Below are 19,206 nucleotides of genomic sequence, written 5' to 3' on the forward strand. Positions count from 1 at the left end.
TGTGTGAATATGTGGAAGCTGCACTGTAAAGATATGAGGGCTCTGCAATTGTGTGACCAACTTTTCGTTATAAATTTGGTTTATTTCAGTGGTTTTAGCGTTATGCGTGGCAGCTACAGTAAAACAAACTTACTCTACTCAGGTACTTTTTCTGTCAATATCATATGGAGAGCTGAATGTGTATATTTTGTGTGGTACAGCCTTTGTTCGGCAGCAGCACGCACAGCAGCAGCTCTTGTGTACATTCTGTACTTTTTCCAGGGGGCGTGTGTTGTGAGGCTGGTGACGTAATATGTGCGCGACAAAATACAGCTCTCCGCGTGGGCTACCGTTGCATGATACACAGACGCCAGCCATGGCCGCTGTGGGCTCCTGTGGAGAGTGGTTTATTTCCACCTGCGGTAAGAAGCTCGTTGCCATCCACAGCAAACAGGACAGGTAGGAGCCACGGTGCCATTATGTATTCGCTGTTATTTGTCTGTGGGTAAAATTAGCTCTTCTGGCTAGCCCTGTTAGTTAGTCGCCAGACAGCATCGGGAAAAATGTCTAGGTTTATTTACAGGATTTTTGTAAATTATACTTGAAAACGTGTGTGGATGTACTATAGTATTTTCGTCTTCTCTCTCTTTTTTTACGAAGGGAAGATAGTCCCAATTAAACGGCCAGTCCCTTTTACTCGCCCAGTGTAGTTACATATTTGGACAAATAAAGGCCTGTCTCTATTAGATGCCTGCTCATTCATCTTTATAGAAGTTCTTTAGATGTATACAACTGGGATGTTGGCTATCTGCCGTGGCTAACTTTAGTAAGCTGCTTAGATCACACATCCAGAATGTATTAATGTTTAAACTTTTGTCAATATGAACATGCTACACACAATGTTAGCTTAGTAAGATTCTCGACGATTCAATCCATCAGTTCATTTTTGCTTACTGAAGCTGTGAGCACCAAAGAAGATGGTATTATTGGCACAGTAAACAAGAAAGATGTGAAAAAAGAAATAAGTAGATGTAGAGGAATATATGAAAATTACTTTTCAAAAACTATTTACAGAATGACTTTATTTTTTAAACATTTTTTTCCTAGGTTTTTTTGCTTTGCATGTTTTTTGTTTTAACTTTTTTTTGACATTTCAAGTAATTTTGTTGTACTTTTTCACAGATTTCTTGCTAAACTTTGTGTCATTTCTTCTTTTGTTGCTCATTACCTTCTTCTCATTGCCCAGGTCTAGTTGTCAATTGTTTTTAGATATTCTGTGCTACAGACACATTATAGTCAGTACTGAAAAGAATTGGAGGTTCACATCTTTTTTCTCTACCAAAAAGCTTTCAGATTTCTATTGAGGCGAAATGGTGAAATTTTAATTTTTATCGTGTGTATAAAAGATTAGTTAAATAACTTGTTCTCACAGTGTTAAAAAAATTTAAAAAATCACCTTTCAGGATTTTTGGGGCTCCATAGATTTCCTTATGAGTTGGGCTGCAATTTTTTTCGTCAACTGATTTATCATTTAGTCCATAAAATCTCAAAAGACAACAACAAATCATCACAATTTTCCTGAGCTCATGATGATGTCTTCAGATTTCTGTTTGTCTCTTTGTTCCCTGACAGCAGTTCAAAACCCAAAGATAATCAGTTAACCTTGATAAAACCAAGAAATACAGAAAATCCTCCTGTTTGAGAAAAGGAATCAGAGAATACTTGACAGTTGTTCTCAATAAGTGGTGACTTCAAAATATCAAAATGCTTACTGATCAGTTTTGTGTGTTGAGTAATCAGTCCATTGAAATGCTTCAGCTGTACCTCTGAGAGAAAAGAAATTCATAGCATGCTGAATTACCTAATCACCATGACAGGACCATAACACCAAAACTGTGAGACTGTTTCTAACTTTTGACTTTTTTAAAAGAAGTTAAATACAGTCAGCTCTGTGATATGTCATTTACCACAGAGCTGTGTCAGAATGGTAAAAACTACTCATTTTCAAATGGTTCCCAGAGGAGGAGCTAATTTATAGCCTTACTTCTCAAAGGTGGGAAGGAAACTGTTTAAACGGTATAAAATCTATTTCAAATTATCACAAATTGCCCGAAATGAACACACTTATTGTTATTTACAGTACTGAGGGGGAATACAGCCCAGTCTGGTAGCACTGAGTACATGTGAAAACATAATTTCAGATTGAATTGGTGCATGAAAAAGCCTCACAGTCAGAGTAATTATAACAGTAACTGTAGTTGGTTATGTGACACTTATGGTGGGTGAAGTGAAGATTATATGTCTCAAGTCAAACCAGGAACTTAAATCTACAGCAGCAGGGGCCTTAGGTGGAAGAAATGATTCATTCTCATGTTACCGATGCTGCAGGAAAACTAAACAGAGCTCAAACTGGACGAATGGTGCAAAATAAAATCTCATAAGGAAACCGGAACTCCCCAAAATTGAAAACATAAACTCTTTTGCGTTTCATTGCAGAGAACCATTTGTGTTTGACTGCAGCAGTGCTGAGAAGAAGCCAAAGAATCCAAAGGAAGAAAACAACAGGTAAGAACAGGCACAAGGCTCCTGAATGGAAAGTTAGTGGTGAGGTGTGTTTTGCAACCTTATGGATTTTGATGGGGCTACCTCTGATGAATGAAGTCATTGTTATAGCCAAGGCAGCACAAAAGCTCATTTTTTCTATCTTCAGCTGTCAATTTGTCCAATAAACACATGCTGAAAGACTGTGACATTGCACTCTGGGAACAGTTGAGTCAGTTAAAAGAGAGCTTCAGAAGAACATTGCACTTACAATGTGACTTTCATTATTTTTTTATTGCTGCCTTTTGTGTTCAGGTCAATGTTCAGTTTGTTCAATAAAAGAATGTTGGAAATGATTTCCTGTAATTCTTTAATTCAACAAGCAATTATTTTTATTTTATCAGTACACTGGAAGCAGCAGAAACCTGAGTACACTATAATATCTGTTCAGTTATGTCAGTACTAACAATGTTATCACATATTTTTCATGCAGCCTAACATTTATTTTGTATCATTTATGTCATCTTACAACATGAATTTAAATTTTTAACTGTAGCTTATGTCCTCTGTCATTAGTGATGGCGGTGGCTCAGAGGAAACAGGAAGCGACAAAGTCCTCGCCTTCACCGTGTCTTCATCTGGAACGCTGGTGGCGCTGACTGATGACTCCAAGAGACTGGTCCTGTTTCGCTGTGAGCCTTCCTGGCAGTGTGTCAGCATCAGGTATAAGTCAAGCTCTGAGCTCCACACACAATAGCACCATGATGCAAGCTGTGCACTGGCAGATGTGCTAATAGAAGCTGTGTGTGTGTGTGTGTGTGTGTGTGTGTGTGTGTGTGTGTGTGTGTGAGACACAGGTGGGTGGTGAGGAGGTGCACTGCCCTGATGTTCAGCCAGGCAGAGGAGGAGCTGATAGCGACTGACAAATCAGGAGATGTGTACTCTTTCTCAGTGGTGGAGCCTCAGAGAGAGGGCGAGCTAAAGATGGGTCACCTGTCCATGCTGCTAGCTTTGGTAAGGAATACCAGACCACATTATCACATCTGTAGTCTGAGAACTGATGACAACTGTCACGGCAAGTGCGCCACTTCAACATGTTCTCATCCCTAATCACCACAATGCCATTTTTATCCACGTCTACTCCTGACATTTTAGGTATCCTATTGCATCAGCTGTTTTTGCTCCAGAATTGTGCTACCTTGATATAAACAAATGCACATGGTTGGATGACGCAGCAGTGGTTTTGTATACACAAAATGAGCACATGACTACCAGTGCGGACCATCAACAAACGCACATGCTAGTATGGATGGTTAGGATTAGGCAACAAAGTAACAGATGGTTTAGGTTTAGGCATAAGAAGCACATGGGAAGATGTAGAAACAAACATCACTTTCAGATGGGCAGCGAATACCGGACTCCTGCATCAAAGTCAATAGTTTGTAGGTGCTGTCCGGTTGTTTTCTCAAGTGACGCCGCTCATGCACGTATCATGTGGACATGCCTGGTGCTGTCCAGCCATTCGCAGGTGTAAACGTATAATAACACCGCAATCAGTTCTGTCTCACTGTGTTCTCAGCTGGCGCTGTCATTAAATCATTTGGCACAAACCTCCACTTGCAGTCAGGTATGAACTGCATTAGAATTTGGGGCAGAGGTCAGTGTGGCCTCACAAAACATGTTTTTTGGCCATAACTCAAGAATTCATGCAGTAATTATGACAGAGTTTCACATGAATGTCTAATAGGATATGACATGACGAAGATGTGATGACAGTTTTATCCAAAAGGTCAAAGGTCAACTTCACTGTGACATCATAACATTTCCTGGCCATTATTCATCATCATATTAGGAACAGAAGGGGAGACATTTGGTCAGATACTGAATTGGTGACACTAATCTGTAAACTGCGGTTGTGTAGATCTTCTATGCATTAACGTCATGCACATTACGATGGCAGAAGAAACAGCGCTCGTTTTATTTCGGGCTGGGATTCCTTAGAGCAGACGATCCACTGATGGCTAACAAGCTGTCACTGTACCGAGGATGACATCGGGAAGTGCAGAGTCAGTGAAAATTGGCTATTTAACCAAGATTTGGCAGCATGGCTGAAAGAAAATGGATACAAGGTTTGATGTATTTAGAAGTAATAAGGACATTTTTCAAACTCTGCATGATGAGAATCAAGTGAGTGCAATCCCGAAAGCAAATGGCCTCATTGTGGGCACTTATTAGTGCACCACTGTCTCAGAATAGGGTGGCATGGAGGTGCAGTGGTTAGAAAAGTCGCATCACAGCAAGAGGGCCCCATGTTTGGAACCTCGAGTGGGGTTGCCTTCTGTGTGGAGTTTGCATATTCTGTTCATGTCGGCGTGGGTTTTTTCGGGGTCTCCAGTTTCTTCCCACAGTCCAAAGACATGCAGGTTAATTGGTGACTCTAAACTGCCTGTAGGTGTGAATGTGAGTGTGAATGGTCGTCTGTCTCCGTGTGTTGGCCCTGTGATAGTCTGTCTAGGGTGTAGCTGCCTCTTGCCCAAACACAGCTGGGATAGGCTGCCCCACCACGACCGCTAACAAGATATGCGGTTATGACTAATGAATGACTGATGGCCCCCATCTGCTGTCTTTCAGAGCATGTCCACCGACGACAAGTACATCATCACAGCCGACCGTGATGAGAAGATCAGAGTGAGCCACCTCAGGTCTCCGTACAACATCCAGTCCTTCTGCCTGGGACATCAACAGTGAGTCTCTGAGCCTAAAGGGGAGCAACGAGTGTATGTTAACACTAAAGTGAGGAACAGTGTGTGTGCTCATTGAAGTTTCCAACTTTGATTTGATCAGTTCTGTTCCTGTTTTTCTGCCCTGCTGTCTCACAGGTTTGTTAGTGCCCTGCTCGTCCCCCCAGGTCACCCACACTGGCTCCTGTCTGGATCGGGGGTGTGTGCGCATTTCCCAAAGTTACATTACACACATATGCACAGTCCAACAGCTACTGTAGGCTCTCTGAATCAGACACATCTCCATGTGATTAGACATACAGCTGTGTTGTTAACATGTTTTTCTCTGGGCTTTGACCCTTTTTTTCCACCAAATCTTTTCAGAAAACAACATTTGTATAACACACAAACAAGAGTTGGTAGGAGTGGAAATCATACTCATCACCAAATTCTTCAAATCAGATTAATAAACCAAGGCCATGAAAACAGTCAGCTTTTTTAAATGAAACTTTGCATAAATCTCAAACCAGGAGAAAGAAACGGTTTTGCTTGTAGCCAATCACCACACAACATTGTACGACTGCATGCAGTGTGTGATTTGCCCACTGCCGCAGCAGCTACACCCCGTGCAGTCTGTGGAGAGCTGAAGTCAAGTGTGGAGCATTTGTTGGCAATATTTCTTGGAGTTGGCAGTTCAGCGTTTTCCAGATGCTAACAAATGTTCAAAAGTACACTAAACTTCATGCTAATGCAAATGAAGTAAATATAAAAGGTCTAATGAGGTACTCCAATTAACCTAACCTGCATGTCTGTGGTCTGTGGAGGAAGCTGCAGAACCCAGAGAAAACCCACGCTGACACAAGGAGAACATGCAGACTCCACACAGAAGGGCCCCCCATTCCCCCATGTTCTCACAGCATGATATCAGAGCTTCGGTGTAAAGTGTAGTGTGTTTGTGTATGTCAGGACGGGACCATGAAGCTGTGGGAGTACGAATCTGGCACCAAGCTGCAGAGCTGGGACCTCAAAGATCTCGAAGAGACACCTAGCTCCGAGGGTGACAAACAGAAGGTAACCATGGTAACCACAGCATGTTTTACCCAATAACTTTAGTGTGTCTTTATGACTTTGGTGGTTTTGTGACTGTTCATCTGGAGCTATCATGATGGTAACACTGGGCTTGCCATAAACAGATCCAAACATGCTCCCCTGATGAGGAATCCAACTGACTGAGATGACTCCCTGACTTTTCCTCCGTCCTCTCCATGAGCTTGATATTTGCAGTTTTGAGTAAAATAGCTTAATCTATTGGATGGATTCCCGTGAAATTTGATGTACAGTCTCACAGAGCAGCAAGCCTGTCTGTAGGCTCTTAGTTTTGTTATCATGGAACTCCTTTTTAAGCTCAGTATACACTGAGAAACAGATGAAATATGACCATTGTGAAAGAAACGTTGTGATATCTTTGGTCATGGCTCTAAAATGGTGGTTCTACATCAAAGTGAGAGAGGTTCAAGGATGGACATTGTCACTGTCCTGTGATCAAAGACAGCCTGGGATCAAATTCTGACAGTGTGAGAAATTTTGGATGACCATCTGACTGTGACTGCTGTTATAACCTACAACTACTAACCAACCAATAGAAATGCGGCATGAAATGACGCACTGACCAGCACGACACTGATGCTAATGTTAAATGCTCATCAATGCTAAATGCTAGTAGATGTTAATACTTCATTTGAGCTCTTGTTGCAAAATTGGCGCGCCAAGTTTGCCTCAAAGTTTTGCCAAGAGCAGCAGAGGATGATGAGGGATCCCTCTTCCAGGACAGACAGACGTGCAATAGATGTCGTAAAAAACAAATGACCATATAGTTTCCTTCACAGTAGCATATGTTTGTACAGGATGTAGACCAGGCATGTCAAACTGGTCCACAGGGGGGCCGGTGTGGCTGCAGGTTTTTGTGCCAACCAACCAAGAGCACACAGTTTGACCAATCAACTGTCTGAAGACGGAGATCAGTTGATTAAATGAGTCAAGTCTGGTGTGCCACACCGGCCCCCTTGTGGACCAGTTTGACATGCCTGATGTAGACCATCAAAGATATTAACTAGCAGGACCTCACATCAGTGATCTGTCTTGTAGAGGTGATCAGTTGTTGTCGGGGTGGCTGTATACAGTCCTCTGGTCCAGAGGAGATCAATAGATGTCTCCTGTCTCTCTCTGACATTCTTTAGCAGTTCATTCATGGCACCATCAGCTGTGCTCCGTTTGAGCCTCTCAGTGGCTTGTAAATTGCCCCCCCTCCCCATCATTACAGCAGCGAACAGGGACATTGGATCCAAGCAAAATTACACTCAGGGTTTTTCAACTGTAATAAAATGTCCACAAAACAATAACTAGAATATTTGAAAATGTCATTCTTGAAGTCTGAAAGGTTAATATTCTTTCTTTATCTTATTATTTCTTGCCCTTATGTCCCACCTGGATCCAGTGCTAACCTGGATCCAGTGCTAACATGCAGGCCTGTGTGAGAGTGTGTCTAAAAGAAGGAAAAGTATTGATGTGCAAGTGCAGACAATGATGCTGATGGTGATGCTATCGGATGTAGTTTTTTTTTAATGTGTCATTTCATTTAAGATTTCAGACCACAAGCTTTGGTCTTTTCACATGACATTTTTTTTGGCAGCTTGGGAAACTGCTGCTTCTCATCACTGCCGTATGGCATTTATCACACTGATTTACTGTTGTTACAAACTCATTAAACACGTTTACTATGTGTAGCTATACTTATTGTTTTGCTTCCCTTAAGTTACAATCTTGAGGATCTCTCTTTCGTTCTCTATGGCAGCACCTTTGGCGTGAAGCGGGATTTGCAGTGTGCTTATTGGCAAACAATCTAGAGCTGTGTTCAGCCCCAAAGAAACGTAGCAAAACCTTTACTTAAACAGAAATGGTGGTGCATTGGACACCCTGCTGCATTTCACAGGAAAACTGCCATTTAATATTACCTGCCGGGTTCATTCAGTTTAATTGAAAGCGTCTTTATTGGCGTAGGAAAACTTATGTCTGCATTGCCAAAGCAAGTGTGAAATAAAAAATAAAACAGTCGTCGTTCAAAAAGCAAAGATCTACCGGAATTTGGTTTTCATACATGTTGCTGCTGATTGGGTACACCACTGACACGCACGGCAAACGGGAGAGTACCTAAGAGCCTGTTGCACATCGTTGCACACCATTTTGAGGAAGTATGTTTTTCATTCCAGAAACTGTAGCAAAAGTGATAAAAGGTTTTGAGATTGAACATGACCCAGACTGACAGAGGTGCACCGCTCGATCCCCAGCCTGTGGGCTGAGCTGATGTGTGTAAGTTTAGTAGAAAAAATGACTCGTTTTCCTAAAGTTGGTCCTCTTTGAAGCCCTGGGTTACAGAGATGATGTAAAGGGGTCCTTCACATTGTGAGCAGGGCACCTCTGCTACAGAGAGCTTGTTATCGGTGAGTTTCCTCGACATAAATGAAGCTTCTAGTCAGTCAGTCAGTCAGTCAGTCAGTCGATGTTGGTGCTTTTACTCATTAATTTTTCAATAATTTTGTAAAAAGAACAAAAAGAGACCCACTGACTCAGCCACTCTCTCTGTGTTTTTTTATTTCTCAGAACCCAACTGTGTGCAGAATCAGCAGCTCTCCTGATGCTCACCATGTAGCAGTGCAGTGTGAGAGGTGAGAGTGTATTTTCAGTGTTTTCAGAGTTATTTGTGATGCTGCCTCAGTCATTCCTGCTTCCTGCATATTGCCTGTCCACATGATGAGCTCTGTATGATTAGAGGGACAGCATGAGACTGCGTACTGCAGCACCATGCACATGCAGGTGTGCACGTGTGACCTGATTCAGGTGCATGAGATGCAAATAAATCATTCCTCAGAAAAACATCCTTCTATAGCCAGGGGACTGTATATTAGTCAATATTATTTGGTGTTGCATAAACATTCAACATAAACAAAGTTTTTAAAAGATTTCTTATATTTTTTGAAGGATTGTTACTTAAGATCATTTTCCGTATCTGTAAGTCAGTCAATTGTTTTAATATAGTTTAGTCTCTAAAATCCAAATATTTCACAGTCCAAAATGACAAAAAAGACTTTTATCAGATCAACAATCCACAACACAAAGAGAGAGAATTTACAGTGAAACAGAAAAGAAGCAAATCCTCACATCGGAAACAGAGAATGTTTGGCCAGTTTTTCATCAAAAATCACAAACGTGTAGAACTGCCAGGCCAGAAAAACCCGATCATTGAAACGTTAAGATATTTTTGCAAGATGCTTTCATGTTAAAACGAGAAAGGTCTCATTATAACATCCTCAAAATGTGAAAACATCTCGTATTAACAAACTTTCCTTGATATAACAATAAACTTATTCATTTTCTTATAGTGTAAAACTTTCCATGTTGCAGAGATTAAAAATTATATTGTTTTATCAAGAAGAGTTTCTTTTTTATAGCATGAAACATATGAAAGTATCTTGTAAAAATGTAATAACATCCTGTACTAAAAAACTTTTCTTGTCATAACAAGATGTTTTCACATTATAACAAGAAACTATATTTGATATAACAATATACTCATTTATTGTGTTATAGTGCTGATTTTTCCATGTTACAGAGATTTAAAAAAATCTATATTGTTATCTCCAGAAGTTTCCTGTTTTAACAAGAGAACATCTTATTATAGCATGCAAGTATCTGAAAAATGGGAAAACATTTGTTGTAACAAGAAAATATCTGATAATCTATTAAGACTATATTATTATTTGATAGTAATCAGTTTTTTTCTGGGTTGGCTGTTGTGCATTTCTGTAATAAATGACTAAAGAGTAAATTAACTGCTGATCGGATGGGATATGTACTGAGTGGGACAGTGTCTCAACTCCTCACTGCTCTCTGCTGGACAAATGTGGAACACCGACACAAACAGGATATTTGTACAGGATTTGCGGCCCTGTTTCAGGCACTGACACACACTTTGTGTTTGTCCCTTTTCAATACAGAACCACACACAGGTTTATGGAAATGTCTACATGTAACTGCTGCAGCTGATTTATGAGCGCAGTGCAGACGGACCGCTGCAACCGCTGTCTGAAAGTTTTTATCACTCTCTCTCTCTCACACACACACACACACACAAACACAAACACAGAGGATCTAAAGCACTCTGCAAACACTGAGTGACAGACAAACACAGACAGAAAGGGAGAAAAATGATTTATTTACAAAATAAGGGTGACTTTAGTGAAGCTCTCAGTTCAGCAGCACAACACAGTTATTTAACATGTATCTTTACCTGTCTGTTACCTGCAGGTCCATCCTGCTGTTTGAATGCTTTTATTGAAGCAGCTTGTCATTATTACTAAGTGGGATATGATATTCTCGCTCTGCAGAAATAAGGTATTATCTGTTTAAAGGAGTATTACCCAAAATCTCAGACTGATTTTCAAAAACATCAAGTTATTTAATGCATTTAATGTCCTCACATTCCTTCAGCATTTCCCGAGGCTACTTCTCATAACCTATATTCCAAGTTTAGCAGCAGAAAAGACTTTCTTCAGCACCCCACTGCTCTGCAGACATGCACACATGTCTGGCACTAACCTCTGACAGGCGTGGTAAATATAGCCCACAACTCCTCTTATTATGTGTGACATGTGTTGTTTGTATTGGCAGAGGGGATTTACTGAGTCTATAATTCATTAGTGACAAGCTGACTGATCAGGGGCTGCAGCATAAAGTCAGTTTAACAGAGTCAGTCTCTCTATGTCTGCAGTCTCGCCGAGAGAGAACAGCTACAACCAAGGTGGTTATCAGCTGTCTCTGTTAACTCTTTCTGCATCACAGAAGGCATTTTTTGACTCTTAAAAATGATTATTGTGTAAAAACAATAACATTAGAAACTATCACTGTTGCCTCACTTAAGGTTAGAGAGGAATGCAGGCAGAAAATTACTTATTGTGTGAATTTATGAGTTATTGTAGCCTATTTCTTTTATCACTCTTTTATATTTAACGTGACAGCTGCTCATTCTGCAGCTATGAAACTTAAAACTTGATGCAGCAGACAACATTATAATCAAGAACTATATTTGGCTCTCACTCTGTCCCGTAATGAAGGAGACATATAAAATCACTTTAGTTTTTGGACAAATGAAAGTGAAATGAATTTGAATCTGAAGGAATTATTGCACATTTCATATGCAAGTAATTCCATCCTTATTAAAAATATAGTGTCGTGTTACTGTTAAATTCTGCATGTAATTTTATAGAAGCTTCTTGTAAAGTAACTGTGGACGAGAAGACCACAGACACATAAAGTAGTTCACTGAGAGCAACAACAGTGTGAATCAAGCAAACAATATTCTTGCTCAGATTTTCTGCATCACTGTAAAGAAAGAAATGTGACGCGATGCATACAGTCAGAGTAACTGCACAGCTTCGTTTGGTTGCACTTGTGTAGCATTACGTCTCATAAAGTTGGATAAATTATAGTTATAACACTTCCTCTCTGCTGAGAATCTGTATCTTTCATTTGCTGACACTGATTATAGAGTGACGCTGCTCAAAGAAGCTGCAAAAGATGCTTTTCGGCTGATTTCAAGCAGAAACTCAGAACATAACCTGCTCAAGGCCAGGTTAAGTTTCCCACACAAGTTACCATGGCGATCTAGCCAGGTTAAAAGAGAGAGAGCTCAGATTTTCTGCATCACTGATGAATTTTAGGTTTGTGTAAAGAAAGAAACATGACGTGATGCATACAGTCAGAGCTACTGTAACTGCAAAATTTTGTTTGGTCCCACTTGTGTAATGTTATGGCTCAACAAGTTGAATAAAGTGTATGTTAATAACCTCTTTCTCTGGGCTGAAAATGTGTATCTCTCATATTCTGATAGACACTGATTACGGAGTGATTCTATTTGAAGAAGCTGTGAAAGGCACCATCAGCTGAAAAATTATAAATTCATCATACGCTGGCAAAATTAAATTGACTAGCACAAGGTACAAGGTAAATTTATTAGTCATTACACTTTGTCCTTGATCCTGCTACATCTTTGGAGTTGAAGGTGGAATAAGTAAGTAGTAAATAAAGGAGTCAGATACATTTTGTGAAGTAAATCGTAAAGGCTTATATAATCATGAAAACCATCTAAACTAAACTTGTTGCAGTATTTGAGAGAATGTTCCTGTGAACATCAGAACTGTAGAGCCATGTGATGACAGAGTGACAGGAAACAAAGAAGGAGTGAGTGAACATGTTCTCAGCTCCTGTTCAGTCTCACACACACACACACACACACACACACACACACACACACACAGACACACTGGAAGCTGCTTTTAACTTTGACATGACAGTAGTCCCTCGGCTGGCTAGAAGTTATTTTTGCTTCCGATCTTTAAATGTATTTTTGGGCCTCTAGAGGCACAAGGTCACAGTGCAGCTGTAAGTAAATACTGTACGTGTAGGGGACATAAGAAGTAGGTCAGAGGCAAAGAGGACACGTAGTGACATCACTTCCTTCAGTGTAGTCACAGATGGTCTCCGGATGGATAACCACAGTAATCAATTTGCTGTCTCCTGTGTGTCCTTAGAGTGTCCACACTTCAGTTCTTCACTCTGGACCAGGAGAGTGAGCAGAAACTCGCGCCACACAGCAGGCTCTCCCTGCCCCACTGTCCTCTGGACATGACCTTTGACTCTGAGGGCCGGCTCTGGGTGCTGATGGACTCCAGTGATGCACCGCTTCAGGTTTACACACACAGAGGAGACAGCTGGGAGGTACAGTCACATACATTCATACTGGGCCCGCCAAACACTTTGACTTTTTTTATTTCTGTGACTCTGGCCTGTCCCACATGGGACTGCAACACACCATCACAACACAAAGCATGTGTCGTCTTCAGGTTTTACAGATATCAACACAAAAAACAAAAATTAAAAACATTGAGGTTTATCTTGATAAAGAGCTTATTTTCTCATTTCCCATGCTTTCGTCACCTAACGAGCAAATCTAAATGTGTCATGTGTAAATGACCGTCTACATTTTTTTGCATCATCCATATTTACTAAATTAGAAAACAAACAAAATGAGACCTTGTTTACTATATCAGCTAAAGAACACATGACAAACAATTGATTTTTTAAATTTTGATTAAATGCTGAATGTTTTAGTGAATCACAATTAATTGCATTTTCTAATCACATTTTCAATTCCATTATTTTTCATTTTAAAACAGTTTTGAAGTCTGTACTGACAAGATAGGTCTATTCTTATTAGATTGTCTTCATTAGGGATCAGATGACCGAAAAAACTGCATGCGACTAGCATAAGTGGGTCGGTAAGTCAGAAAAGGGGAGACTCATGGGTACCCACAGAACGCATTTTCTTTGGACTTTGGAGCTTTCTTTAGCCCCCTTGCTGAGAAGCAACCATGACATGGTACCACTGCACTCCTCAGGTTCTCTAGTTTCAGGTATCATCACTGTAGCCGTAAAACTCATTTGCATACAGATGGTAGATTTTAGGGTTTTTCTGTTTGTGTCACATACGAAAACAGATTCACAAAAGGAGATCTGTTGACAGATGATCAGAATCTGCATATGAGCTGCATTTACCCACAGTTCAGTCAGTGTGATTTGCACTGCTGCACACAGCATAATGAGACATAGTAGCTGTCTTACAGCTCTTTGACAAACATTGAAGGCGTTGAACACAGGATGGAGCTATGTGACCACTTCCCTGTGATTCCTCTCTGATGCCGTGTTGTGTGTCAGGCTGCACATTACATAACAAGATCAACGGCTCTGCATGTTACTTTTTAAATGTATGAATAGATTTTGATTGATAATGGGAGAACAAATTGAGACATAACTTAAAAACCAAGACCTCTCTGGACTTTCTCCGTTGCGTCTAACAGTGACTGACTTTTATTTAAAGGACTTTGGACAAATTGACGTGATGATATTTTCCCGTGCCTCGACTCTCTTCAGCTCTACTACAGTGCAACAGTCTGCACCACTAGCTAACTTTAGCTTAACAATGGAGTCCCCTAGCATCAACAAATGATGGGCACCCAGCATAGTCCACACATGCCATGTTTTCATCCCCCCCCCCCCAATACATTTTGCAGTGGCAGCCAAGAAAAGGACCTTCAGTTTGGTTCAGTGTGAATAAAGGTTGAATTCATTAAGGAACTCTGAGCAGAGATTATGAGGTGGTTTACAGCAGGACACAGTGCATTTGTGGTTGCCATGGTATCTATAGTTTTTTTTTGCAGCATGAAGGAATCTCCTGTTTTAAAGAGAGCTTAGCAGAGGAGCTGCTCCTGTGCTCATCTGATGAGGTCATTGTGCAGAGATAAAGGTGTATTGACTCTCCATTTGATGCTGTGGCCAACTTGCACATGTGTGCGTGCATACATGCGTGCGTGCTGTGTGTGATGCCCTGTATGACGTGTATGACCTGTGTGATCTCCTGCTCCATCCAGTGTGATGCTGAGAGCCCTGAACTGATCAGAGTGACTGAAGCCTTCAGGCCACACTGGGAGACACTTGAGGGTGAGTCATCACACACGCACACGCACACCACCACCACCATGCTTCCACATGGTCTTTTGGCCTCTTGTCATGTCCTGCGTCCTCTCTATCATCCTCGCCCCCTTCACGCCCTCTAAACAAACACGACCTGCAGTATCACATGACATGACATGCCACCTCCCACAAATATGTCATGCAGGGCTTTCGTTCAGTGTTGCCTCTGAGGATTTAAGCAGTGCAGTGTGTCTGCTGATTGACAGATCAGTCAGTCCGTGCATTTACATGATTTTAGAAAAAAGTGGAATTAATGGTTTAGTCTGACTAAAACTGGACTTTTAAAATCCATGTAAACATGTTAATGCAACTGAAATCATAGTAATGAATAATTTGTTTATACATATATTCATAAGGGGTATTGAACCAAAGCATCAAACAAACAAAAAGTTTTACAAATGTCCAGTGTTTTCTCAGCTTTGCCATCTTTCAGTGCGTGTACTGTTTGGATATAATCTCTTTTTATTTTGAATTCTTGTTCATTTGGTTTCTTTTCAGTCCTTTTACATTTATGAATTAAATATTTTCCATACAAAATAAACAGATTGAGGTTTATGTGCCCTCCTCTTCTGGTTTTCATGTTCATGTGATTGCATAGATAACACGTGCTGAGTTACTCTCGACAACTATCTCCTGCTGTTCTCTTGCCCAACAGCCTCCGCGAGGAGCCACAACCGCTTCGAGCATCTGTACAAGGTGAGCTTTGACAACGTGACGGTGTACCTGCAGAAGAAGCAGCAGCGGCTGGAGGAGCAGCAGCTGAAGAGGGGGAGGGGACAGCAAGCAAACGGCAACAAGAAGGCCAAGAAGACAACATCAGAGAGCAGAAGCCACTCATCCTCCTGAACCAACTCCCGGAGAGAGAGCTGGTATTTCCTTTCTGTTTGATGCTTTGAATGATGAATCTGAGTTGAGTGTGTGTTGGGATGAAGCCTGTGTCAAGTGTGTGTTTTAACACATGGCCTGTGAACATGGATATTTATGTTTGGCTCTAATTTCTTGCTGATTTTTACAATAAATGTTACAGCTAACCTGAAGGCGTTGCCTCTGTTTGTGCCAAAATCACTGAATGAAACATGCTGTTTGTCAGTATGCTCCCTCTCCTCACACTCCTACTGCTCCGCACCATGTACCTGCTACTTCCTGTGCATCACAGCACAGCTTTAACATATTCTGTCTCGTGCACACAACTGATGCAGCATGCCTGGATCTGAGGGACCTCTGTGACATGTGTCAGAACCGCAGTTACTGAGCACAGTCGTCTGTGAGAGGCAGCACATGCTGAAGCAGCTGCTTTGGAGGAAGGAAGACAAACCATCTGTTTGTTCCAATACCTACAAAAACATACTGTTTAGTATGCTAGAAAAAGATTTAGAGTGTGTTCCAAATCACAAACTTTTTCTCTTTACTTTCAGTAGTACTACAGCTGCCCTCACATAGTATGTACTGTTGCATGCAGGATGCACACGATCTAGGCTACTCTCTCATACCACTGCACCCTGAACTTTGACCCTCTTGCTCATATATCTGTTAACGTGGAGGGAAAACAGAATTGGCTGAGCTCGCCAGAGACAGCGGTCAGTCCTGAGAGCTCTGCTGTTGTTACTCTGCATTTTATGTAGTTTGAACTTTGAAGTAATAGCTGCATACATTTTAGATTCTTACATTTTATATTCCTGAAAGTAAAATTAGCCTACATTCGCATTTCTCTTCTCTACTAATGGGTCTGTTTTTTTTTGCTGTTGGTAATATTTCTTTTTATTTTGTTCACATAAACAGTTAACCCTTAGGCCCATCTTTAATGTTACACACAGTTGTATCACTCTGCACACAAAATGTGCTTTTTGAAATCAAATTTAAAAAAACCTAGCATCAGCCCTAATCATAAATATCAAATATTCATTCATTTCCAGAATTTTAAGCCTTTAAATGCCAGGTTTTGTCATGATGCCACTATGATTATTAGGTGAAAAAAAATTCAATATGCTACTTTTGTTTTAATGAGAACAGTCTGGAATGTGTCAGTAATTAGCAGCTACATTGATTGTGACAGGTCACCCAGTGGAAATAGCATGTATTTTATCCATATGCCAAAAATGGCAAAAATGACACCATCAGGTGGAAAATATTCTAAATGATAAATTCCAAGACAAAAGCCCAGAATGACAACCAGAAATAATACAAGTGATGTTTTTGTGCTTTGATGGCTGTGGGATCAAAAATGTCAGTTTGAATGGGATTCAATGGAGCTTTTATTTTTTACTTTAACAGTCTGAATGTAACAATTTAGTTTCCACAGTGTATTTTAGACTTATTTTAGGAGCTGAGCTGGAAATTCACATATTTAACAAAAATACACAATCTTGCCAAAATTTATGCCATATGCATGAACAAAGCCAGAATTATCAACAAATGAAGAATGAAAAGTGCATGAAATGCAGCAAACAGTCCGATTACTTTTCAACTACTTATCAGTCACTTGAATGCACCGTCATCTGTCACTGCAGCTTCTGTCAGCTGTCAGAGCTGTCATTCTGTTTGGGGCTCAGTTGCTGTGACACATCTCCTGCTGTACAGAGGATGGAAACTAGAAAAGCATGTTGGTGTGCATACTGTGATATGTGACAGGATGTAGTTAGAACATCCTAGTATTTTTGGCATACTGCATTTGACAGACTGTGTATTGGGACATACTAAATATTTAGTATTTAGTATTGGAACACACAGTTAGAATGTTCCAATATATAGTATGTGAAATGCAGTATGCCGAAAATACCAAGATATTCTATGGCATCTGTTTGGCTTACAGTCTCTCTCTTTACACACAAACTGACGAGCACTGTGGAAGCACTGGGTGCACATTTTATCATTTATTATGATCAGATCATGTATATCATCTCATATATCCTTTATATCATTCTTATTTATTGTATTTAGTGTGTTTTCTTGTCAGATTTGCTTGCAGCTCGCAGAAAAAAATAGAAAAGATGCCAAAGGAAGCAGGCAGCATTACCTGGAAAATCAGCTGTTCCGCATCCAGTGTGAACCTATCAGTTCATTCTTGAATCCAAAAAGAGGTTCGTGCCAAATTTGAGGAAACTCCCTAAAAATGTTCTTGAGATATTGTGTTCATGAGAACAAGACAAATGCAAGGTTACAGAGACTCTCAATCTTTGACCACGTGATTTGAATCAGTTTATCGTTGAGCCCAAATAGACATTTGAGCTCAACTTGAAGAAATTCCTTCATGGTGTTGTTGAGATATTGCTTTCATGAGAATGGGATGGACAGTCAAACCTAAAACATGCTCCAGCCCAGCCATCACCAGTGCTGAGGCATAAAAAACTGTGGCACCACAACAAAGCCGCCATGAGAGGTGCCACTCACCAAAACTCACAGCCAGAAGGGCTTTAACCAGAGAGACAACAAAGAGAGTAAAGATAACCGTGAAGGTGGAGTGGACACTGACTATCTGTTTACGTGACCACATTAAGCTGTATACTCGGAGCCGGGCTTTATGGGACGCAGAACAGGATGCATAAACATTACTTGTTATTACAGCACGTTTATTATCATACAGTATAGAGAGGTTTGGATCCCTTAAACCATTAGTGCTATAGAGAAGAAATAAAGTCAGTATTTTGTTCAACTACAATCAGTAGAGACACTTAACAGTCCAGACAGCAGTTTTTTATTCAACTCATCCTTTTATTTTTTTGTAGGAAAGAACAAAGTTCACTAAAAATCTGTACAATCTGTTAAAAAAAACAACACATCTCAAATAAAAAACAATGCAAGATATGTATCTAAATATTGCTCACTGAAGCAGTCTGTGCTGTACAAATGTCCTGAAAAGAAGCTCTGGATTGTCCATGTGGTCCTTGAGCCCATCAGGAGCTTGTGATGCGTCTCAGAGCTGCTGTCTCATGTCCACTCTGTCACACTTCTGAGAGTGACTGGAAATTCACCTGATCTTCCCACATCACACATCCTGCTGCTCCTCTGTGCAGCCACAACCAGACGGGAGGAGATGAGCGCCCACAGCGGACCCATGTGTCTGACAACTCCAGTGTATGGTATGTCACACTGCACTCTGGTGCTCTACACTCACTGCTGCTGAAACACACACAAACACACACACACACACACACACACACACACACACACCACATTCATGAAGAACAGCTGTGTTGGTCTGAGGTACAAACCTCCCCAAACACTGACAGTGACGTCTGTTCTTTCTTACCTCTGCAAACACCTTTTACTTCTTCTTCCCTCCCATAGTCAAGTTCTCACTTTTCTTTTTCTGCACCTGAAGGGAACA

The 19,206-nt window shown here is 40.7% G+C and overlaps 1 protein-coding gene across 4 annotated transcripts; it reads left to right on the forward strand.

Annotated features, from left to right (window-relative positions):
• Positions 1-315: 315 nt before the first annotated feature.
• Positions 316-15,919, forward strand: wdr4 (WD repeat domain 4). Of its 4 annotated transcripts, none has more exons than XM_042494904.1 (11): positions 316-438; positions 2,476-2,544; positions 3,097-3,243; positions 3,372-3,534; positions 5,152-5,264; positions 5,400-5,460; positions 6,207-6,320; positions 8,898-8,962; positions 12,884-13,070; positions 14,780-14,849; positions 15,538-15,919. In XM_042494904.1, exons 1-11 carry the CDS (start codon positions 356-358, stop codon positions 15,726-15,728), a joined length of 1,263 nt encoding a protein of 420 aa, XP_042350838.1. In that variant the 5' UTR covers positions 316-355; the 3' UTR covers positions 15,729-15,919. The 4 variants fall into 4 exon arrangements, with proteins under 4 accessions (XP_042350838.1, XP_042350840.1, XP_042350839.1 ...); XM_042494906.1 differs by having other exon boundaries at positions 6,207-6,311; XM_042494905.1 differs by having other exon boundaries at positions 3,378-3,534.
• Positions 15,920-19,206: the final 3,287 nt, after the last annotated feature.

This window comes from Plectropomus leopardus, chromosome 10, assembly GCF_008729295.1.
Source record: "Plectropomus leopardus isolate mb chromosome 10, YSFRI_Pleo_2.0, whole genome shotgun sequence".
Taxonomy (NCBI): Eukaryota; Metazoa; Chordata; class Actinopteri; order Perciformes; family Serranidae; genus Plectropomus; species Plectropomus leopardus.

Bases quoted from the DNA above. Each gene is read 5' to 3' on its own strand.
- wdr4 (XM_042494904.1), top strand. From the start codon at position 356: ATGGCCGCTGTGGGCTCCTGTGGAGAGTGGTTTATTTCCACCTGCGGT. The intron at 3,244-3,371 runs GTATAAGTCAAG...TGTGTGTGTGAG, and splicing joins TGGCAGTGTGTCAGCATCAG to ACACAGGTGGGTGGTGAGGA. The intron at 8,963-12,883 runs GTGAGAGTGTAT...GTGTGTCCTTAG, and splicing joins GTAGCAGTGCAGTGTGAGAG to AGTGTCCACACTTCAGTTCT.